Source organism: Labeo rohita, unplaced genomic scaffold, assembly GCF_022985175.1.
Source record: "Labeo rohita strain BAU-BD-2019 unplaced genomic scaffold, IGBB_LRoh.1.0 scaffold_94, whole genome shotgun sequence".
In the NCBI taxonomy this organism is placed as follows: Eukaryota; Metazoa; Chordata; class Actinopteri; order Cypriniformes; family Cyprinidae; genus Labeo; species Labeo rohita.
Genome location: NW_026129898.1, coordinates 12,400 through 37,560, shown reverse-complemented (window position 1 = coordinate 37,560; position 25,161 = coordinate 12,400). Strand labels below are relative to the sequence as shown.

General features: G+C 38.5%; 2 protein-coding genes and 1 pseudogene across 2 annotated transcripts; 2 read left to right on the top strand and 1 right to left on the bottom strand.

The window, feature by feature from the left end:
• The first annotated feature begins 5,757 nt into the window (after positions 1-5,757).
• On the top strand, positions 5,758-6,188 carry LOC127162444 (histone H2A). Its single transcript, XM_051105233.1, has one exon. It carries the CDS (start codon positions 5,778-5,780, stop codon positions 6,162-6,164), a length of 387 nt encoding a protein of 128 aa, XP_050961190.1. The 5' UTR covers positions 5,758-5,777; the 3' UTR covers positions 6,165-6,188.
• An 876-nt stretch (positions 6,189-7,064) lies between these two features.
• LOC127162441 (histone H3) lies at positions 7,065-7,933 on the top strand. Its single transcript, XM_051105231.1, has one exon. The coding sequence runs from the start codon at positions 7,171-7,173 to the stop codon at positions 7,579-7,581; it is 411 nt and encodes a 136-aa protein (XP_050961188.1). The 5' UTR covers positions 7,065-7,170; the 3' UTR covers positions 7,582-7,933.
• Positions 7,934-9,021: 1,088 nt separating this feature from the next.
• On the bottom strand, positions 9,022-10,366 carry LOC127162452 (histone H2B-like; annotated as a pseudogene).
• Between the last annotated feature and the right edge of the window lie 14,795 nt (positions 10,367-25,161).

Genomic DNA, 25,161 nt, shown 5'->3' with positions numbered 1-25,161 from the left:
ATTGTAGCCGAAAAGCTGCAGTCCTACTTTGTAGATGTACAAGTCCTTGTCCTCCTTCTTCCTTTGGTAAATATAAGACATTATGTGGTACCCAATGCATTTTGTCCCAAAAAAAATCTATTAAAATGGATTGGATTTTCGCAAGTAAACATGCAGGCGGTTCAATACAAGCCAGCCGGTGCCATAAAGAAGAGGCCACCAAATTATTAATAATAAGGGTACATCCTCTATATGATATATTTTTTACAATCCATTTCCATTTCATTAAGCGACCTTTCAGTTTTTCAGTTATTCCCTCCCAATTTCTTTGAACAATCGTTTCATCTCCTAAAAACACTCCTAAATATTTAAAACCATCTTTCTTCCAAATTAACCCATTCGGGAGTGTTGGTACCCTTCTTTCCCATTTACCAACTAGAACTGCTTTGCTTTTAATCCAGTTAATTTTTGCTGAGGAAATTATTTCAAAATCCCTCAAGGTTTTTAATAATGTATCCACATCATTCTGCTTATTTAGTACAATGACAACATCATCAGCATATGCTGATAAAACTAAAGTACTTTTACAGACTTGTAAGGATACTCCTTCTAAAACTCTTCTCAAATTATTTAACAGTGGTTCAATTGCCAATGTGTAAAGTATACCAGACAGAGCGCACCCGTCTTACCCCGCGACATACTTTAAAAGGAGCACATAAGCCACCGTTAACTCTCAGTACACTCTCAATGTCATTATATAAAACTTTTATGTATCCAATAAAATCAGAACTAAAACCAAATGCTTGTAACGTTTTCCACAAATAATCATGTTCTACACGATCAAACGCCTTCTCTTGGTCTAAGGAAATCAAACCCATATCTATACCCAAAATTTTAGAAACATCAAATAAGTCCCTTATTAAATGAATGTTATCAAAAATCGATCGTCCAGGCACACAGTAAGACTGACCAGGGTGGATTACTTCCTCCAACACCCTTCCTAATCTAGTAGCCAACACTTTTGAGAGCAATTTATAGTCGCAGCACAACAAAGATACAGGTCGCCAGTTTCTTATGTCTCTCACGTCACCTTTTTTTGGCAAAAGGGTAAGGACCGCTCTTCTACAGCTCAGCGGCAGAAGTCCTCCGACTAGACTGTCACTGAGAACTGCTAGCAGATCCCTCCCCATCACAGGCCAAAAGGCTTTATAAAACTCAACTGGGATCCCATCTATCCCAGGAGCCTTGCCATTCTCCATACTTTGGAGAGCTTCATGCAGTTCACCTAGACTTATTGCTGTCTTGAGTGCTGCGTTAGACTCTTCAGAGACCTTTGGCAGATCCTCAAAGAAAAACTGTTCGACAACCTGATCTTCTCTGTACTCACAACTATAAAGCTTTTCATAAAAACCCTTCGCTATTTTCCGAATTTCAATAGGGTCTGATATAAGAGAACCAGTCTCAGCAAATAAAGAGTGTATAACACGTGTTTGACCGTTCTTTTTTTCTAGACTAAAGAAGAATTTTGAAGGCACATCCATTTGGTCTATGTCTTTAAACCGTGATCGGACCAATGCCCCCTGTGCTTTCACTCTTTGTATGTCAGCCAACACAGACTTCTTTAAAAAAAGGGCTTCAATATGTGTTTGACTTCCACTTGATTGTGCCACTTCTTGAAATCTTAAAATTTCATCTTCTAAAACCTTTATAGATTTAATTATATCTTTTGTGACATTGTGAGTGTACTGTTGACATAACTGTTTGATCTGAGTTTTACCAAAACTCCACCATGTTTGTAAAGACTGAAAACTCGCTTTAGTGTTTCTAAAATTTTCCCAAAAGAATTTAAATGTCTCTTTAAAATGTGTATCACTTAATAAATGTGTGTTAAAATGCCAATAAGCACTTTTCAACTTAACAGAATTTAAGGTTACTGTACATATGACTAAACTATGATCAGAAAACTCAACTGGGATTATGGAACAGGTCTTGAAAATACTAAGATGGTGCTTAAAACAATAAAATCTATCCAATCTCGCTAGTGACAACACGTTATCACGGGCATGTGCCCATGTATACTGTTTTAAATTCCCATTTAAACTCCTCCATACATCACATAAATCATTTGCTTCAATCAACTAAATAAGTCGTTTACGAGAAAGCATGTGTGGTTCCACATGATTCCTATCTACATTACTTTCCACACAATTAAAATCTCCGCCTAAAAATAAATACTCCTCACTATTGCATTTTTCTAAAGTTTCAGCAAGAGTTTGTAAAAACACCATTCTTTCTGTTGGCAAAGTTGGGGAATATGCGCAAATGAAAACAAAAATTTGATTCTCAATCTGAGCTTGAATCTTTAGCAATCTGCCTTTCACAATCTCTTCCATCTCAGTAGAACAGGGAGTGAAACTATTTGCAAATAAAATAGCAACTCCTCCACTAAGTGAGGATTTATGACTTAAAAAAGAAGACCTTTAAATTATTTTTCCCATTCAACAGCATTAATTGCATCACTATGTGTTTCTTGTATAAATAAGACATCAAGTTGTTTCTGGTTCATAGTTTCATATATCACTGTGCGTTTTATACAATTTCTAGCTCCATTCACATTTAAGGATGCAATGCGAATGTCACCCATTTGAAAATACAAAAATAAACTTAGATCATAGAAAAAGCAGATAATAAAATTGAGCCAGTTTACTGTCATTAACTTTTCAGTTGGTTTTGCAATTTTGTCACAAATTTTTTCAACCTATATACTTCTTTGTTTGTGAAACATCCCTCACTCATGAATATCCTAGTGTTTTCCACAAAGCGTTTGATGTCTGGAAAATAGTCAGCAACCTGTACCCCTCTCAAATTTTTTGTCAGTTTTAAAAACTTCCTTATTTCCTCAGTATCATAATCTTGACATGTCCATTCACTCTGAGAGCAACTAGATGCACCAGAATTGGAGAAATCACCCTCATTACCAATCAACATCAACCATCAACATCTGACTCCTTTTCACTTTCTGTTTGTCATTCTTTTTTCTCTTTAAGGGTGCTTTAAATACAGCCTGATCTAAATCCATCATTAAATTATCACTTAAACTGACAGTCTCTGAAAGAGACGCTTTATCCGACAATACGTTGACATGTGAAAGATCCATACTCTCGTCAGCCTTGGACTCACTCTTACCCACGAAAGGAAAACCTAACTCGTCTACATGTTTTTCAACTATGGCCTGATTCACCTCTTCCGTCTGTACAGGAGGCAGTATTTCAGTCAAGCTACTGGTAGATGGCCTGGGTTCAACTTGAGCTGGTTCAGGAACAATATCTGTTGATCTGGGCAGAAACGCACTAAGTGCCCTATTTTTCCACAGCCAAAGCACTTAATCACATCAGTACTTACAAAAACATTGTAATCAAAATAATCAACTCTTAATTTCAAATTCAGGTTAAGCTCATCTCTATTATCATTCAGGATCATATAAATGAATCTTCTGAAAGATACTACATGCTTAATCAAATCTCACTTGCTCCCAAGAGCGATTTTTTTCATAGGACTGACTATCTTTCCAAACCGTGACAATTCTTTGATTAACATTTCGTCCTTAATGAACGCTGGAACGTTAGACAGCGTGACTTTCTTAGCGGGGGTAGAAAGGGGAAGCACCGGGGTAAATAACCCACTAATTATCACTCCCTTCTCCACTACTTCGTTTGCTTTCTCGACAGAACTCAAAAACAAAACAATAGCGCTATTCATTCTAGATGCCGCTAAAACACATTCACGGCCAACAACATCTCCAACAGCCAGGATCATAGACTGTAAAAAACATGGACGTAGTGTCCGTGACGTCACCTGTAGATTTCTGAAGAGCATTTTTGAAGCTCTTAGTGGGCGGGAATCAGCCGTCGCCATCTTGGAATCGCGTCATTGCACGTCACTCCCGGATAATCGAAAATGGGCAAATAGGCGGGACGTGAGTTGAGCTGGTCGCTGAAACCACGCCCACCTAGCGCGACGGTGGTGACAGCAGCGGCAATCCACCTGTCACTTAAATGGCCACGCCCTAAATTATGCAGAACTTTAAGGCTTAATATAAATTAAACGGATGAGTTATAAAAAAATTCACCCCCCTCACAGTTGACATGAAGGGCAAAATTAGCGATATAGACCAAAATCACTTTTTGTACCAGGCTGTAAACGTATTTTTTTCTGTTGTGAAGTTGGGCATTTTAACATGGGGAGTCTATGGGATTGACTCCCTTTTGCAGTCAGTCTCTAGCGGCCAGTCGATGAATTGCAGTTTTAGTCACTTCCGTGTTGGCTTCAAGAGGGAGATCGGGAGGTTGCCACTTGGCCAGGATGCATTCCTCCACATTTACAACGGACACCACTTTCACTCCGTGACGCCGTGTGAGGGAGTCCAAACTGGTGTTTGTGTTTTGGGCTGCCATGCTTCCCAGTGATACACTGGTTGCCGACGCCCGAAAACCCTCAGATAAACCCTCTTTCACCAGTCAAGACACCACTGATATCAAAAACCAAAACCAAAAAAAGATAGAAAAGAAAGAAAAGAGAAAACAATTGTTTAGCCACAGCGGGCAAACACCACTCGCTCCACAAACGCTCACGCATGCGCAGAGAGAGAGAGAGAGAGAGAGAGAGAGAGAGAGAGAGAGAGAGAGAGAGAGAGAGAGAGAGAGAGAGAGAGCATGTTTTATATAAAATACGAACACTGTATGTAACATTTACTTTAAAGTACATCTGCATTTATTTTTTTATTTGTACTTATATAGATAAATCATTGAAAATATGACATGCTAGCTGGAAGATTTCTGCCAAGATTTCACCTGGGAGAAAAACAAATACCATTAAAATGAATGTCATGATTTCCACTATGACCACTAGATGGCAGCAGAGGATCATTTATTGTCTCATTTACCCTTTCCACTCTGAAATGCAGTTCTTCTTTTGCTAATGGATTTATATTTTAGACATTATAAAATTACTATTATAGCATTTAAAAATCTCTTTACTGTCAAAGTTCAGTATTGTTTTGTATTGAAGTATGATGTACCAAGTGTTTTCAACTTATCAGATCTACTTGAATCACACAGATGGCCTGTTTTGAATTCAAAACATCAATTTTCAGTTATAGGTGGCTAGTTTGTATACTTGTTTATGTAAATCAAACCTTCTTTAATAAAAAGGCTCACTATATATATATATATATATTATATTATATTTTTATAATTTTTAATTTTTTTATATTTTATTATATTTTTTTAGACTATATCTATAGTTACCGAGACGGTGAAATGACGGCTATTGCTTGCTGGGACCACGAACTCTTAAAAAAAAAGAGCAAAATAAAGACCTGCACTTTGATTCTTTGTCTAAGTAATTTATTATAAGACAGTATCTGAGTTCTGTCAGTTTTTCAGTATCTGAAAAATCACGATTATTAATAACAGTTTTAATGAATGATCGATATAAATTCTATTAGATTAAAAACAATATGTATTAATGTTTCTTGCAAAAAATCAAAACACCTTTCACAATTTCTTTAATGTTTTCTTTCATGTGTTGTTTAATAGTCTAAAATGCTGCACGATCCGACCGCCCGCTGTGGAGGTGTGGCTTTAGCTGTGGTTGTTGGAGGGAAGCTCAGTGATTGGTTTAAATACTTATAAGGCTTCTAACCAATAGTGGACTGGGACGCTCGTTTAAAAACAGCATAGCGGGGCTCACAGTTTTATTATTTCAAGTTACCAACGTAGTAGTTTTTAAATCTGACAATGAGTGGCAGAGGCAAAACCGGTGGTAAGGTGAGAGCGAAGGCTAAGACTCGCTCATCCAGGGCAGGGCTGCAGTTCCCCGTAGGTCGTGTTCACAGGCTTCTCCGCAAAGGAAACTATGCAGAGCGCGTAGGTGCCGGTGCTCCCGTCTATCTGGCGGCTGTGCTCGAGTATCTTACCGCTGAGATCTTGGAGTTGGCTGGAAACGCCGCGAGGGACAACAAGAAGACCCGTATCATTCCCCGTCACCTGCAGCTGGCGGTGCGCAATGACGAGGAGCTCAACAAACTCCTGGGCGGAGTGACTATCGCTCAGGGCGGCGTGCTGCCCAACATCCAGGCTGTGCTGCTGCCCAAAAAGACCGACAAACCCGCCAAAACCAAATAAACCGATTCGAACGTGTTTCTGAACCCGAAGGCTCTTTTAAGAGCCACCCACTTTATCTACCAGAGAGTGTTTCTTTAAGTTTACCGAACTGTTAATGACATGCTGTCTTTTAATCAAAAGAACATGATTCGCTTTTAATGGTTCTTTTATTAATGGAAAAAAAAAATTGAAAGTTTTTTATTTATTTGAGTGGCTGATTATTTAAAAAGCTCTTACTGACAAATGTTAAGTGTTTGCTAGACTTCTGGTGCATTTTTGTGTGTTGATAATCTTACATTATCTAGTAAGTTGTCATCTATAGGCAATTATGTAAGTAGCTCTAGAAGGACATAAGATCAACAAATAAGATCAATATGACATTACCATGCTATATCGATGGTGTTTCTGGAAATGAGAATATAGCAGAGCAGTGGAGACAACATTATTATGCTCTGATGAATTGTGTAAAGAGTGAGCCATGCAACATGGAAGCAGTCCCCTGTATGGATACAGGGAGTGTTGTAACATGATGTATATCAAGCATGAATTCAGCTCAAAGATAAGAAACCCATATTAGATCGATTAAGTGCTTATCTTAATGCCACAGACTATCAGTTTAGCTTTAAGGCTCAGCATAGTACTGATTTGTGTATATATGCTCTGACAAAGATCACACATGAGAAAGCACTGATATATAACAGTATTTTTTAAATGCGTATTATACTGTTGTATTGCGTTTTGCTAATGAATCTCGAGTCTGGAACTAAAGATGAATGAATGAATGATGTGTAAAGCAACAAAGAACAAAGCATTTTGAGCGGGAAACACAAACAGCCCCTTTAAAAAGGGATGCTGCGCAGTTATTGGCTAACAGTCATGCGCAGACGTCACGCATCAGCCAATCACAAGCCTCTGCACCTTTAAGACGCCATAAGCTCGTGGCCATTTGATGCTTTAAAAGCAAGCGCTAAATTTAGAGAAGCATTTTTCTACGTTCGTGAAACGGAAAAATAAGCGTATCGCAGTAATGGCAAGAACTAAGCAGACCGCTCGTAAATCCACCGGTGGCAAAGCCCCGAGGAAGCAGCTCGCAACCAAGGCCGCCCGGAAGAGCGCCCCAGCCACCGGTGGCGTCAAGAAGCCCCATCGTTACAGGCCCGGGACTGTGGCTCTCCGCGAGATCCGCCGTTATCAGAAGTCCACCGAGCTGCTGATCCGCAAACTGCCTTTCCAGCGTTTAGTCCGAGAAATTGCCCAAGATTTCAAGACGGATCTGCGCTTCCAGAGCTCCGCTGTCATGGCTCTGCAGGAGGCCAGCGAGGCTTATTTGGTCGGCCTGTTTGAGGACACCAACCTGTGCGCCATCCACGCCAAGAGAGTCACCATCATGCCCAAGGACATTCAGCTGGCCCGCCGCATCCGCGGAGAGCGCGCTTAAACCCGCAGCCGCTGCATCAACCCCATTAAACCCCAAAGGCTCTTTTAAGAGCCACCAAAATTACACTGAAAGATCATTTTAGCTGTAATGCTGAGGCTGAGTATAACAGATAAGTAGCGCTTTCTTAATCCTCTAAGGAATTATATTTTTTAGGTTTTTATTGTATTGTGTTGTTTTGTTTTTTTTTTTTTTTTTGTTTTGTTTTGTTTCACAATTTCTGCCAAAAAAACAGATGTTGAACACTGTTAGTGTTTCACAATGACACACACTTGTAAGTAAATAAAACAGAATAAATTACCATACTTCCAATATACCAATGTATAAAATTCAGCCAAGTGCAATTACATAAATATTGAATTAGTAGTTAATTATCAAGTTGTCAAAACTAAACTGTTTCTTGCTGTTTAAATAGAGGTAAAATTGGTTAAATATTTAATAAAAAAAAGAAAAAAATAAATGTTTCACTGAATGTATGAACCGTTTTGAAAATGTGGCTTCAATATTGAACAATGATTGTTAGCAATTGAAAAAAAAAAAAAAAAGTTGAAAGTTGAACTATTGCAAGTATATACTTCAGGTACACTTTAAATATATTGCATTTAAAGACATTGATATTATCATCTGTATATCTCTATACATAGATAATACAATCATAATTAATAGTTGGTACAATCTGTCAACGAGAACAGAAGTAGTCGGGCTCTTTTGTCACAGAAACTGACTTTAAAGTTAGAGTGTGCTAGTTGACTTTATACAAATTTATGTTTAAAGCTGAAGTTACTTGCATTTAGTGTGAAAGTTTTAGTTTCTCATAGCATGAGAAAGTTGGCAAAAGAAAAACTTGAATGAGATGCTTCATTGAAAGATTAACTGTTAGGATCAGAGAGAAAGAAAAAAATATTTTTTTCAGTTCAATTGTCCTCATAATTAACTCATGTTACATGCTAATCTGAATATACTGGGAAAAAGGATGGTTTTAGTGCAACAATACACAGCTTATGATTTTTATGTATGTATTAATTTTAATTAAAGCTCAAATCATACAAATCTCAAAAAAAAAAAAAAAACTAGATTGACATGATGATATGATGGTTTTAAACATATTAAACCAAACATTTTACACCAAAGTTGCATTAACTTTTTGTTTACAGTTTACAACTTTTGTGGACTAACCTAAATCACAGTTGTCAGGCTGAAATTTAAAAAACTGTTAGAAAAGGAGTAATACTGAATTTGAAAGCAACCATCAACACCATATTTCATTATCAACAGAATTAAAAAAAAATGTTTTTGCAAAACCAAAGTTTTAAACACTTTGTTCAAACACTAGTAATGCATTAACTTACACAGCAATTATGATTCAAATATGCAAAAGCTCTTTCGGTGAGAAAATGGGTGGCTCTTAAAAGACCCTGGGTCTGTGAGAGTTTGAGCAGAGATCTATTTGGAACTGGTGTATTTGGTGACGGCCTTGGTGCCCTCAGACACGGCGTGTTTGGCCAGCTCACTGGGCAGCAGCACGACGGTCTGGATCTCCCGTGAAGTGATGGTGGAGCGCTTGTTGTAGTGACATGCTTCACTGGCGATGCGCTCGAAGATGTCGTTTACGAAAGAATTCAGAATCAGAATCTGAATCTTCTTTTATTGCCAAGTATGCTTCTGCATACTAGGAATTTGTTTTAGTGTCATTAGCTTCCAGTACACAGGGACAGCAACAACATACAGACAATAAACATAAGAGGAGAATAAAATACACATATGTAAATATAAATAGACAAAAAAATAGAAAAATAGAAAAATAAGTGACATGTACAGTTGCGCTATAGAATGGAATAGAATAGGACAGGACAGAAAGAGGTAGAGATGCAGGGATGTGCTAGGATAGGGGGGGCAACTAATAAAAGTTATTGCACAATGGGGGGAACATTTAACTGTTCACAAGGAGAATTGCCTGGGGGAAAAAACTGTTCTTGTGCCTGGTTGTCCTGGTGTTTGGGGCTCTGTAGTGCCAGCCAGATGGTAAAAGTTCAAAGAGATGATGACTTGGATGTGAAGGATCCAGAGTGATTTTCTGAGCTCTTTTCATCACTCTGGATGAATACAGTTCTTAGATGGTGGGCAGGGGAGCACCAATAATCCTCTCGGCAGTCCGAACTATTCTCTGTAATTGTCCGATGTCTGATTTTGTAGCTGAGCCAAACCAGACAGTTACTGATGTGCAGAGAACAGACTCGATGATGGCTGAGTAGAACGGTTTTAGCAGCTCCTGTGGTAGGTTGAACTTCCTTAGCTGGCGAAGGAAGTACAACCTTTGTTGGGCCCTTTTTACAATGGAGTTGATATGAGTGACCCACTTCAAGTCCTGGGAGATGACAGATCCCAGGAACTTGAATGTCTCCACTGTAGCTACAGTGCTGTCTATGATGTTGAGAGGGGGGAGTGCAGAGGAGTTTCTTCTGAAGTCTATGATCATCTCCACTGTTTAGAGCTTGTTGAGCTCCAGGTTGTTATGACGGCACTATACAGCCAACTCTCTAACCTTCTGTCTGTAGGCAGACTCTTCACCATCCTGAATCAGGCCGATGAGTGTGGTGTCGTGATTCATGACTCCCATCACCTTAGAAGAGATACCTGTGTCTGGATGAACCTGCGTCAGCACTTTGTAAATCTAGATTGCATAGCTTTCCTTCCTAGATATCTTGCACTTCTTTCTAACCTTCCCAGCAGTCTTAGTGACAGTGTTCTTGGAACTTTTCTTAGGAGCGGACTTTTCTGGTTCAGGCATAATCTATGATGAATCAATAACCAGAAAAAAGCCGGGTAGAGGCATTTATTCACTAAGCTATGCTAATTTTCAGAGAGATGTGGAACCTTCTGATTGCGTGTTTTCATGGACCGTACCCATAAACTCGCATGTGATTGGACAACTGGAAGTACCACGAGCAGAACGAGGGCCAATCACAGATGGTAAATTGATAGCCCCACCCACTGGTCCATGTTTGAACAACATTCACATGAATAAGATTTCTTTGTTTTAATTCCCACTTTTTTAAACTAATTTAACTATAACAAGAATAAATAAATCCCGCACACAATCCGAAATTGCATATATACATCAAAATGGTTCTATATATCATATAGTGTTGTGTAATTTTGAAACCACTTGAGAGAATGTGGAGAAAGGACAATAACTATTAGACACTTTCATTTTCTCTGTTGTCCTACTAATTTCACTCCTGTTCTAACCTCAGTTCTATTATTTATTATGATGTTTCTTCTAAGTATCTTTATTTCAAAGGTGAATGAATTAATGAACACGCCATCAAGAGGAAAAAAATACACACTCTTACTCTGTGGGCCTCTTAAGGAAAAACATGCACGAGGTATAATTTTGAATTTCAGTTTTGGGCTTGAAAACAAATCAACAGAGCAATACCCAAACTAGCATTACACTGGTTTCATTTCTTAAAATGGGTTTAGTTATGGTTTTGTTATTTTCATCTGAAACATAAAACTCCAACAGACCGGAGATGCGCTTGACGCCGCCGCAGCGAGCGAGACAATGAATGGTGGGTTTGGTGATTCCCTGGATGTTGTCGCGCAAAACTTTACTGCGACGCTTAGCGCCTCCTTTACCACCTTTGCCTCTTCCAGACATGTCTAAAGTACTTATAGTGTCAGTGTATTGACGAAAAAGAATATAGGGTAAGTGCTTCAGGAAGTTAGAGCAGTGAACAATGTGGTTTAACACCAAACCTTGATCTGAAAAATTAATGTTTTAAAAGATTCATTTGACAAATACGATGTATAAGATCAAACCTACATAATGTTTACATGTATGCATTTGGCAGAGGCTTTGAGTTCATCATCATCATCATCATCATTCTGTTGTATCCGTTGGCGTTCTTCGTTTCTTCCTCTTATTGTCTCAGATCATCTTCAGACCATGCTGGCAAAAAGTTATGGAATTCAAGTTGATTAGTCAAACCGTTGTTGAATAACTCGCGAACGAATTCTACGAAAAGCACGCAAAAATAGATGTGAGGCTATATCTCTACAACAGTTTGGCCTATTGAGACCAAACTTGGTGTTTGTTATAACAAGCATGACCTTAGGCTACCTGCAATGTTTCGGCGCAGTGTCACCTAGTGGTCAGGAGATAAAAAAAAAAAAAAAAAAAAAGATTTTAGATTTAGATTAGATTTAGATTCGGTGCATCATGCCGAGTCAAACCATACCTAATTTTCCCATGTCAGCCATTTTGGGCATCTGCCATTTTTTATTGTCAAAAAATGCTATATTTTAAGAACGCATTGGCGTATCATTACGGAACTCAGTATGTGTCTTCTGCACCATGCCCTGATAGTACTCAAAAAGTTTGGGGGCAGCGCCATCTTGTGGCCAAAAGATATAAAGAGTTTTCCAAAAATGCTATTACAGTTTTTTTTTAATTGGTTTGGCACAGTTTTCACAAGCAATTGGTACATTTTCAAAACTCTAAGTACTTATATCACAACAGATCATCAAAAGTGCACTTTTTTCAAACATTTCAGCATGTTTTCAATTGTGTTAGTACAATACACATAATCACAAAATATCCTTTTCACTATACAAAATAAGTGTTTCATCTAAATAAATGTTTCGTTCACAGTAACTGCCTTTCATAATGTTATCACTATCAAATTTTTTATTTGCATCTCTTATCATTCAGTTTAATACATTTGTCTGTCATTTAATTCAACTGATGTTAATGTTTAATCAATGAATCATTCATTATGTCCATGGATTTTCAACTTGACTGATTGTTGTCTGGTCATTTGTAAGTTACAAATTGCTGCAAGAGCTTTCAATCAAGAAATACTAATTACTAATTGTTTCCCCTGATGATCACAATTAGTTACCATATAAGTAGAACTGTGTTTGAGACTTTGCACTGTTCAAATATGGAGCAGGATAGACTCGTAGGGAGAGGAAACCTTCATCGAAGAGGTGGTGGTTCTCCTTGACAGAGAGGTGGTCTTCAGAGAAATGTAGGCAGAAGGCAGCGCACCATCATCTCTAATGAAGTCCGGGCCATCATTGTTGACCATGTGGTTAACAGAGGCTTTACCATGGCTGAGGCTGCCAGGTTGGTACAGCCTAATTTACAAAGGTCAACTGTCAGCTCTATCGTCAAAACTTTTCACCAAGAAAACTGGTAGCAACTTCACTTCTAAAATATAGTACTCTATTGTATAGATGAACAACATGTAATTGTCAGTTTACAGTAATGTAATTTGTAATACTACAATATTGACAGTATATGGTTGTCCTCAAAATTAACAGGAGACAACCTGGTGGTGGTCGCCCATGTGTTTTGACTGACCAGCAGGAGTTGGCCGTGGTGGAAATGGTCAGGGCAAGAAATGACATACGGCTATCTGAAATCGAACCGGCTATTGAGAACAGCAATGACACCTTTGCCAGTGTGCCATCAATTAGCCTTCCAACGATTGCCCGGCTTTTGAAGAAGCACCAGGTTTCCATGAAACAAATTTACTTTGTTCCTTTTGAGAGAAACAATGTCCGGGTGAAACAACTGCGTTCAGAATATATTCAGGTACAACACTAAACTGGCATGCAATTACTGTAACAGTACTGACAACTATTAGTTGTAAAAAACTAACCAAATTATCATTTTAGAGGGTGATGGAGCTGGACGCTGCTGTGAATCATCACAAGTATATTTTTGTTGATGAGGCCGGTTTCAATCTGGCAAAAACTAGACCCAGAGGACGTAACCTTATTGGACAAAGGGCAACCATCCAAGTCCCTGGACAACGTGGGGGAAACATCTTAATGTGTGCAGCTATATCTGAAGATGGTGTGGTAGGCTGTAGACCAGTTCTAGGGTCATACACCAGGGTCATTCCACCATGCACAGCTGGTTTGGCAATGGTTTCAAACACATCCTCGGTTCATGACCCTCTGTCTTCCACCATATTCCCCTTTCCTCAACCCAAATGAGGAATTCTTCTCTACATGGAGGTGGAAGGTGTATGATCGCCATCCCCATGAGCATGTCTCCCTTCTTCAAGCCATGGGTGAAGCTTGTGGTGATATAACTGCTGAGCAATGTCAAGCCTGGATTCGTCATGCCAGGAAATTTTTCCCACGGTGCCTGAACAACGAAGACATCCACTGTGATGTTGATGAAAATGTATGGCCCAATGTTAATGACCGGCTTGATTAATTGTGTGAAAGTGATTTTCATAAAAATATATTTTGCTTATGTAAATGACTTGTGTTTTATTTATCCTTGAGTGTGTTTTTTATATATATATATATATATATATATATATATATATATATATATATATATATATTTTATTTTTTTTTTTTTTTTTTTTTTGTCTGAACATAAGTGTAATATTTGCTGTGTAAATTTTTACAGTTCTGTTACACTCATTCAGCACCAAGGACAATTTGAAACGCTTACATTGTATTATTTGCTCCTGGATGAAATGGTTGGTAAAAGTACTAAGTTGAAAAAAGATCTTACTCTTTTGTTTGGGTGATTAAAGCAAATGTTCTCAATATATATCCCAATGATCTTGTGTTCTGAAACAATGATTAAGTGGAATGAAAATATGTGCAAATACAATGAAATCATGACATCAGATTTGAAAGAATGACTAGTGGTGTTACAAATGTGATCAGTTTAAAGTTTTGTACTAAGAGATTTGAAAATGCACACTTACTTAGTACACACTTACTATAGTACCAAACCAATTAAAAAAAAAAAAAACTGTAACTTTTGTTTACATTAGCATATTGTAATGAAATTTGTCTTGATGTATTCCTTGAATCATGCCGAGAACACTAATACCAATTATGCCGTAATTGGATGAACTTCCTGTACGCCATTTTGATTAATGTACAAAACCTACTTTTTCCGAACTCCTCCCAGACCATTGGTCTGATTTTCACCAAATTTGACTCGGATCATCTTCAGAACATGCTGGCAAAAAGTTATGGATTTTGTGTCGATATACAAAACCGTTTTCGTTTAACTCATCAACGAATTTGTTGGAAAGAAGCCAAACTGCATCTAAGGCTGTATCTCTGCAAAGCTTTGACATATTGACACCAAATTTTATATGTCCCATTGTCACCTCCCACTGACCAGGCCACATCAATTTGGTAACAGCGCCACCTACTGGTCAGAAGTAATACACCATTCATTAAACATTAATAATGAAATTTCCAGAAATGCTAATAACTTTTGATTGCATTAGCCTATTGTAATGAAACTGGTCTCAAAATATTTATTGGGTCATGCTGACAACATATATACCAATTATATCACAGTTGCCGAACTTCCTTTCCACCATTTTGATTAATGTACAAAACCTACTTGTCCGAACTCCCCCTAGACCGTTCATCTGATTTTCACCAAATTTGACTCAAATCATCTTTCGGGCGTCTCATTTGAGATAATTAATAAATAAATATATATATATATATATATATATATATATATATAAACATTAATATTGTATTTTACAGTTTTTCTTGATTGCTAACACACTATAACTAATTTATTTGGGCCATTTTTCCAAACAATTCATACAGTTCTTGAAACAAAGACATTTCTCAAAACTTTTAACACATCTCACCTGCTTTCACACGTTTCAATTTGCTGCAAAACTCAACACAAGAACGCTATCATTTTGCACAAGTTTAACCATATAACTACCTCAAGAATCACAAAATTAACATAAATAGCACACATTTATCCATGTGTGAACATTACAGTTTTTCTGAATTGCTAAAACACATTTTTTGAAACCTTAAACACAAATCCAAGTGTTCAAACTAAATTCACAGAACCCCTGACTCTTCTGGCAAAATCAAACAATCGCTACAAAATTATTTCACCTGTACTCAAAATCAAAAAAAAGCTTTCAAATCATACACACATTAGTCAATACTATACACACCACAGATCATTCATTAGACACTAAACAAAATCAAAAAATGGAGAGCACAGTGTCCAATGCATGTAGTTACAAAAAAAAAAAAAAAAAAAAAAAAGAATGTGTAATGTACATAGTAATCACTTAGCAATAAAAAGAAACCTAAACATGCACACTCAAAAGAAATCACACCTGAGTTTGGTGAATAAACAAAAATGTGTGTGTGTGTGTGTGTGTGTGTGTGTGTAGCTCTGTATTTGCCTTTGAAATGCTTCGACAAATTTCTCAACCTGTTATACAAGTAATACATGAGATTCCTGCTGATATTGTTCAACACCTGATGTCCACTGTGATAGACATTACATTAAAAAAAAAAAAAAAAAATTGTGTGTTCTGCAACTGTTCTGCAAAGATCTTCAAAATAACTTTGAATATTGTCATTTGATAGTCCTAATTTTATAACAGGTGCAAGTTTATGAGGCTACCATTAACATAACTCTGCATATAAAAGGTTAAAAGGTTAAAAGTTCTGTCTACTTGGTTATCATGTCTCTCTTTCCTGATGCCTGTAGTTCAATCAGATTACCTTAGAAGACATTTCTTCATTGTGATTGGTTGATCAGGGACCAATCAGTGACCAGGCATTGCTCATATGATAAAAACATAACATTTTATTGGTATGTTATTTTTAACAAAAAAATCATGTGATGTGCATTTCAATGGATGCAGGGTCTGAAGGGAATAACATTCAACTTTGTTGAGCACAGCCCAAATGTAGTCCAATCTCAGCAACATTTGGTTTGTTTCCATTTCTCATTAAGGACAGTTGACTGGCAGGGTGAGAGCAGAAGCGCAATATTTAATACATAGAAATGTGTCATCTTGTGAAAAGGGTCTGTGTTATTGACCTAAAACAATATATTTTGTGTGTGCTCCATGCAAATCAACCAACACCTCAAGGGATCGTAGGTAAATTCCACCATATTCAAAAGCAGACGTGCACATGAGACACTCAGTGATTTCCTTATCAAATCAATGGCAGCTTTGATAATCCCATTTGGAACAACTCCAAACTAGCACTCAGACACAAATTCACTCATTTTTTTAAGCTGATGATCTGGTGGAAGCACCAAGAAAGCAACTGATATTCACCAGATCTTTCCTCAGAAAGGGGTCATGCTACTGACACCATGGGCCACTCACAGAACTTTGCAGATATGAGAGAACCCGAGTAAATAAAGGGTAATCGTCACAACGACCGTCAACGAGCTAGCTAGAAAGTCTCTAGAGGAGTAAAGGGTCGTCAGATAGCAATGGCTTAGGGGTCTTGTGAAGGCTGGTAGACCAGGTAACAATTGCATAGCTAGCCTAGATAGCCAGGGAAGACCTTCCTGCAAAGTTGCTGTGAAGGAAAAATTCATTTTACTCATCTATGTGCTTATGGAATATTGTGTAAGGGTCTGCTTTATTTAAACCTGCTATAAGAGTAACATAAGAGAAGAGTATTAGGGCCCTAAATATAAAGATTTGAATCTTGGGAGTATGACGTAGCAGAATGTATTTGTCTGACTCTTATTATGTGTGGAAAGTGTGAGTGTGTATTTTATATATTTATATATATATATATTTTTTTTTTTTTTTTTTTTTTTTTTTTTTTGTCTGAACATAAGTGTAATATTTGCTGTGTAAATTTTTACAGTTCTGTTACACTCATTCAGCACCAAGGACAATTTGAAACGCTTACATTGTATTATTTGCTCCTGGATGAAATGGTTGGTAAAAGTACTAAGTTGAAAAAAGATCTTACTCTTTTGTTTGGGTGATTAAAGCAAATGTTCTCAATATATATCCCAATGATCTTGTGTTCTGAAACAATGATTAAGTGGAATGAAAATATGTGCAAATACAATGAAATCATGACATCAGATTTGAAAGAATGACTAGTGGTGTTACAAATGTGATCAGTTTAAAGTTTTGTACTAAGAGATTTGAAAATGCACACTTACTTAGTACACACTTACTATAGTACCAAACCAATTAAAAAAAAAAACTGTAACTTTTGTTTACATTAGCATATTGTAATGAAATTTGTCTTGATGTATTCCTTGAATCATGCCGAGAACACTAATACCAATTATGCCGTAATTGGATGAACTTCCTGTACGCCATTTTGATTAATGTACAAAACCTACTTTTTCCGAACTCCTCCCAGACCATTGGTCTGATTTTCACCAAATTTGACTCGGATCATCTTCAGAACATGCTGGCAAAAAGTTATGGATTTTGTGTCGATATACAAAACCGTTTTCGTTTAACTCATCAACGAATTTGTTGGAAAGAAGCCAAACTGCATCTAAGGCTGTATCTCTGCAAAGCTTTGACATATTGACACCAAATTTTATATGTCCCATTGTCACCTCCCACTGACCAGGCCACATCAATTTGGTAACAGCGCCACCTACTGGTCAGAAGTAATACACCATTCATTAAACATTAATAATGAAATTTCCAGAAATGCTAATAACTTTTGATTGCATTAGCCTATTGTAATGAAACTGGTCTCAAAATATTTATTGGGTCATGCTGACAACATATATACCAATTATATCACAGTTGCCGAACTTCCTTTCCACCATTTTGATTAATGTACAAAACCTACTTGTCCGAACTCCCCCCTAGACCGTTCATCTGATTTTGACCAAATTTGACTCAAATCATCTTTCGGGCGTCTCATTTGAGATAATTAATAAATAAATATATATATATATATATATATATAAACATTAATATTGTATTTTACAGTTTTTCTTGATTGCTAACACACTATAACTAATTTATTTGGGCCATTTTTCCAAACAATTCATACAGTTCTTGAAACAAAGACATTTCTCAAAACTTTTAACACATCTCACCTGCTTTCACACGTTTCAATTTGCTGCAAAACTCAACACAAGAACGCTATCATTTTGCACAAGTTTAACCATATAACTACCTCAAGAATCACAAAATTAACATAAATAGCACACATTTATCCATGTGTGAACATTACAGTTTTTCTGAATTGCTAAAACACATTTTTTGAAACCTTAAACACAAATCCAAGTGTTCAAACTAAATTCACAGAACCCCTGACTCTTCTGGCAAAATCAAACAATCGCTACAAAATTATTTCACCTGTACTCAAAATCAAAAAAAAGCTTTCAAATCATACACACATTAGTCAATACTATACACACCACAGATCATTCATTAGACACTAAACAAAATCAAAAAATGGAGAGCACAGTGTCCAATGCATGTAGTTACAAAAAAAAAAAAAAAAAGAATGTGTAATGTACATAGTAATCACTTAGCAATAAAAAAGAAACCTAAACATGCACACTCAAAAGAAATCACACCTGAGTTTGGTGAATAAACAAAAATGTGTGTGTGTGTGTGTGTGTGTGTGTGTGTAGCTCTGTATTTGCCTTTGAAATGCTTCGACAAATTTCTCAACCTGTTATACAAGTAATACATGAGATTCCTGCTGATATTGTTCAACACCTGATGTCCACTGTGATAGACATTACATTTAAAAAAAAAAAAATTGTGTGTTCTGCAACTGTTCTGCAAAGATCTTCAAAATAACTTTGAATATTGTCATTTGATAGTCCTAATTTTATAACAGGTGCAAGTTTATGAGGCTACCATTAACATAACTCTGCATATAAAAGGTTAAAAGGTTAAAAGTTCTGTCTACTTGGTTATCATGTCTCTCTTTCCTGATGCCTGTAGTTCAATCAGATTACCTTAGAAGACATTTCTTCATTGTGATTGGTTGATCAGGGACCAATCAGTGACCAGGCATTGCTCATATGATAAAAACATAACATTTTATTGGTATGTTATTTTTAACAAAAAAATCATGTGATGTGCATTTCAATGGATGCAGGGTCTGAAGGGAATAACATTCAACTTTGTTGAGCACAGCCCAAATGTAGTCCAATCTCAGCAACATTTGGTTTGTTTCCATTTCTCATTAAGGACAGTTGACTGGCAGGGTGAGAGCAGAAGCGCAATATTTAATACATAGAAATGTGTCATCTTGTGAAAAGGGTCTGTGTTATTGACCTAAAACAATATATTTTGTGTGTGCTCCATGCAAATCAACCAACACCTCAAGGGATCGTAGGTAAATTCCACCATATTCAAAAGCAGACGTGCACATGAGACACTCAGTGATTTCCTTATCAAATCAATGGCAGCTTTGATAATCCCATTTGGAACAACTCCAAACTAGCACTCAGACACAAATTCACTCATTTTTTTAAGCTGATGATCTGGTGGAAGCACCAAGAAAGCAACTGATATTCACCAGATCTTTCCTCAGAAAGGGGTCATGCTACTGACACCATGGGCCACTCACAGAACTTTGCAGATATGAGAGAACCCGAGTAAATAAAGGGTAATCGTCACAACGACCGTCAACGAGCTAGCTAGAAAGTCTCTAGAGGAGTAAAGGGTCGTCAGATAGCAATGGCTTAGGGGTCTTGTGAAGGCTGGTAGACCAGGTAACAATTGCATAGCTAGCCTAGATAGCCAGGGAAGACCTTCCTGCAAAGTTGCTGTGAAGGAAAAATTCATTTTACTCATCTATGTGCTTATGGAATATTGTGTAAGGGTCTGCTTTATTTAAACCTGCTATAAGAGTAACATAAGAGAAGAGTATTAGGGCCCTAAATATAAAGATTTGAATCTTGGGAGTATGACGTAGCAGAATGTATTTGTCTGACTCTTATTATGTGTGGAAAGTTACCAGTTAGGAGATGTAACCTTGAAGGCTAGGGAAGAGATATGAGTTGGAGCGAGCCCTCCCTTCTCGGTCACACTCTGCAGTAACCTGTGTTTCTGTATGACTGTCTGACCTTCTTTGCAAAGAATAAATTATAAAAGACATTTGACTGAGTTTGTCTCTTACTTTGGTGAGAGTCTGACACAACAGTTTGCCACAACAGTTGCCCAGACCACAACACACTTGGGTATGTTCTCAAAACCCTGGTGGGAGACAGCACTGTAAAGACATGGGCTCAAGGAGACCGCTACTTGAAACTCTAAGAAGGGGGCAGTAACTGAGTTAGCACGTAGAGATCCTCGGATAACTATGTAGTCAGGAAGGGGCTACCAGAAGGTGGGACTGACAGAACTACCCAGACCACAGAGGTGGGCTATCTGCTCGATCCAGAGGGAAGCATCCCTGTGCAGGAAAGAGCTTAAGAAACCACTACTTTGGCTCCAAGCAGGGGCCAAGCTTAGGGTAGCTATCCTCAGATAGCTAGGTCCTAGGAAAGGGGAACCACAGCAGTTGATTCCCTTGAGGTTATTGTGGAAAAGAGAACAAGGGCATAATTGAAAATGATTTTGTAATATGAAGGACATCCACTAAATGTTATTTTTAGTGGACTTAAGAGTTCATTTAGTGGGAGATTAGTAATGCCTTGGTGTTCAACAGAAAGATTTAGAGGGTCTTTTATTCCAACTGCTGTCCGGTATTTTATAATAAAGTGGTGTAATTATAATATATGTATGAATATTGCTATTGTGTTCATTGTTGTCATATATTGTGTTGTAATGTATTATTTGTATTGTACAATGATGTATAATGGTGGCAAATGAGTTTCCCCTTACAGGGATTAATAAAGCTTCTAACTAACTAAATGACTGCCTAAAGTACCCAAAGGGAAGGCTGAAATATTACCAGACAGCTTTGACCGCCTCAGGTGACAATCCTTTGCCCTTGTCCAAATCTTTCAGCAAGTCAGCCTGATAAGCTTGTAACACTGCCATGGTGTGCAAAGCACCACCAGCCTAACCTGCTGCCACATACGCCCTGCCATTCAAGCGCAAAGTGCATTTAGCAGACGCTTTTATCCAACGCGACTTACAAGTGGGGAATACATCAAGCGATTTATCCTAAGGAGGCAAGACGACATTGGAAGTGCTCAAATATGTATGTTTGCACTATGTCCGTACCTTCTCATTAGGGTTGGGTATCGTTTGGGGTTTTTTCGATACCGGTGCCAAATCGATACTTATAAAACGGTACCGGTGCCAAAACGGTGCCTGAACCGATACTTTTAAAAAAGCCACAAAGTGGTGGATGACACAAGCATATATATTTTATTGGACAAAAAAAGTTCTTTAAATTGAACAATGTATTAAAAGTAAAAAAAAAAAAAAAAAAAAAAAAAAAAAGAAGTAGTACTATACATTATTAAGTCAATGCAAAACGCAGCAACAATAAAACCTAAAGCCACCTAACCCAACTACAATAATTTAACAGCTTAAAATTTCAGCAATTCTTTTGCAGAAATATGACTATATGTGATGAGATCTGGGAACACCCGTCGGATGTCGCGGTGGGACGTTTTCAGGAAATTCGTTTTATTATTCTATAACATCTTGTCTATCATCTCTGAAAATATCTCTTCGAAATTCACTTGTTTAGTGCAGAAAAATAGACATTTATTGCAGCAAGCAGAAATGACTGTCTTTCTCCTATGTTAAGAACGCGCTGCGGAGGTGCTTTCCCTTAACTCCACAGAAACAGTTAACCTATCAAAATAAACCACGTAACATATTTAGTAAAGGCGTATCAGTTCACATTCTCCACCAGTCCTGTGTAAAGTACGGCAAGCAAAGTTATTTATTTATTTATGTATTTATTTATTTATTTTAATATGGTGAGATGGCGGAGCACAACAACGCCGTCTAAAGTACTGCAGCTGCTCACTTAACCGATCTTACTCGTCTCAATCTGCTCAGTTTTGGTGATGTCAGTGCCCTAAATGATGTTACGGGCTATTTCACATCCAGAGATGAAGGATCGGATGATGAAGTTACTAAAGAGGAGTCGTCCGATGACAGTCTGTAAATTTATTTACAGACTGTAAATAATCGCTTTTACTACAAGGTAGGCTGCATTATTTACTAAACATAAAATGGGTGATCAACGGAAAACAAACGTTAGTCTGTTTGTGTAATGATGCAGTAGCGCTCCTAACTTGACAGACAGCTCTCGTTAAAGCCGTCTCACTTTAAAGCCGTTTTTCTCAAAATCCCATTCCTGAAAATCATCGCTATCAGCCAACCTAAGATCGCCATAACGTAGGTTATGTAAAAAATAAAAGTTTTGGAAAGGGGCCTGAACTCAGCTTTCATATGGTGTCAAAACCTAAAAAAGGTAAAATTTCACTATGTGTCGGGTTTTCCTAGACCGTCTCTGGCAAAATATGTGACACCTCTCCAGCTGATTTCTGCAAACTGTCAAACACAGCGCATCCCTCTGCTTTCAACTTTATTCCACATACCATTAAATGTTTCATTAGGTTTGACGCGTTTTCCCCTTCACACGCAACTGCTGTAAAACATTTGCTGCACGTCGCAGTGTCTGAATCATTTCTCGTGAAATATAGCCACACTTTAGAATGTTTAGTTTTTGGCATTTTAAGTTAGACGCGTTTAATGTAGCTTGCTAAGCTAACGGCAAACCACCTGCTGCAGTCAGAGCAAGTGTAACGATAGCATTCACGCGCTTCTCGGATGGTCTCATTTCCAGACGATTTGTGCTTTTAATTCGAAATTTGAAAATGGATAGTAACTACAAAGATGTCTTGGATTTCTATCATCAAAGCTTTCCGACGTTCACTTGAGTTTTCTCATTCAGTAAATACATTTTCTGATCATTCTGACACCCCATGAATGCAGTATTTAAATTTAACTAGCGATCATGCATGTTGATGAATCAATGCTTCTACATCCGTGTCATAGCACCAGAAGACAAATATTTCAATCGGCAGTTCGGGCATTTAAGTGGCACCGAAATTCGCGTTCTGATTCGGTCCGGTACATACTGGTCACATGGGTACCGGTGCCGTTTTGGCACCGGGTTTCGGTACCCAACCCTACTTCTCATGCAATGAAAGCTTCTGTCGCCAATTCAAATTCCTTGTGTGTGTGTAAACATACTTGGTAATAAAGCTCTTTATGACTTCTGACAAAAAAGTTTCACTGGACTTAAACAAATACACTATGTCCAAGAGTTGCTGAACGTCTCAGGTTACGTATGTAACCCTGGTTCCCTGAGAAGGGAACGAGACACTGCGTCCTCTAGAGGTCGCTATTGGGGAACGTCTCCTGCGTGACCCGTGTCTGAAGCTATATACAAAAACTACATGGTACTGGCCGGCGACAGCCTATGACGTCACTGCCGGCGTGACTCGTCGCTGTTGGCGCATCATACCAGCGCAACCGTATTGTACAAAAGGGCGCCAGTCGAACACAACATCCGCTTCTTCATCTGAAGCATGTGTCCGAAGCATGGCCACAAGTCTAGAGGACGCAGTGTCTCGTTCCCTTCTCAGGGAACCAGGGTTACATACGTAACCTGAGGCGTTCCCTTTCGAGGAACTCGAACTGCGTCCTCTAGAGGTCGCTATTAGGGAACGGTTATACCCACGCTGCCATGCTGAGGGGAGTGCAAGCCAGAAACAAACGGCGAGCACTAAGTACCAGCTCCACCTAAGTAAGGGGAGCTGCCCCAAAGGACGTCCAGGCGGCTGTCAGTGACTTAATCCCAGACAGCCTTGGATACCCATATACAGCTTCCGTACACACCAATGTGACAGAAGCAGAGACACGTTGGGCGGCAGCAAGCGGCCGACTCATCCAACGTGGCAATGATGGGACGCACAGCAGTTATAGGGTAGGTACTTAACCTACTATTGAGGAAAGGACCTACCCGCTCTGCCCAAAGACGGCCTGCTTAAACTACCCTGCATAGCAGGGAAGCACAGCCTACTCATCTCATGTCAGAGAGACATCACAAGGGTAGAGAAGAGGTCTAAGGACCAAGATTGCTGATTCTATGAGGCTCCAAGAGGCAAAGGCCTTAGATAACCAGATAGGGTGGTCATCTTCCATACACATGAAATGTGATAGGAGGAAAAACACATCGGGCGGCAGCAAGCGGCCAATTATCCGATGAGGTCGTCATGGAGCATCAGCAGTCTCGGGGAAGATACCTGACCCGCCTCAGAGGGGGAGAATCTTCTCACTCTACCGAAGGATACTGTGCTCTAGAACACCTCGTCCCTAAGAGGTGAGCACTACCTTATCCTGAGATGAGTATCCAGAAAAAGTGGTATAGAACAAGATCCAGCATCGAGGAGGAGTCAAGTCGTTCTTAGAAAAATGGGTTGAAATTACCCCATAACAGATAGAGCGCTCTGGAACCTTCAGCCATAGCTGAGGCGAGCACCATAGCTAGCCCTCCATAGAGGGGAGCCTACCAGGGCGACCGCAATGGCTGGAAAGGGACATCATCACCTTCTAGCAAGACGGACCATCAGTACGGCCGTTCTATATGGGATAGAACAAAACCTACACATCATGTGGTCCAGCAGTAGAAGACTGCAGTTCTATGCAGCAGGGGAATTAAAGAGGGGAGGAGAGTCACCCCGAGAGAGATGTGAGTAAGAGTTATTTCTTACTCTGGTCCAGACGAGAGCGTTGCGAACGCCTCGCCTGAACCACCTCTCTCAGATCCTGGCGACCTCCCCTCGCCCTTTCCAGGAGCCACCCGCAG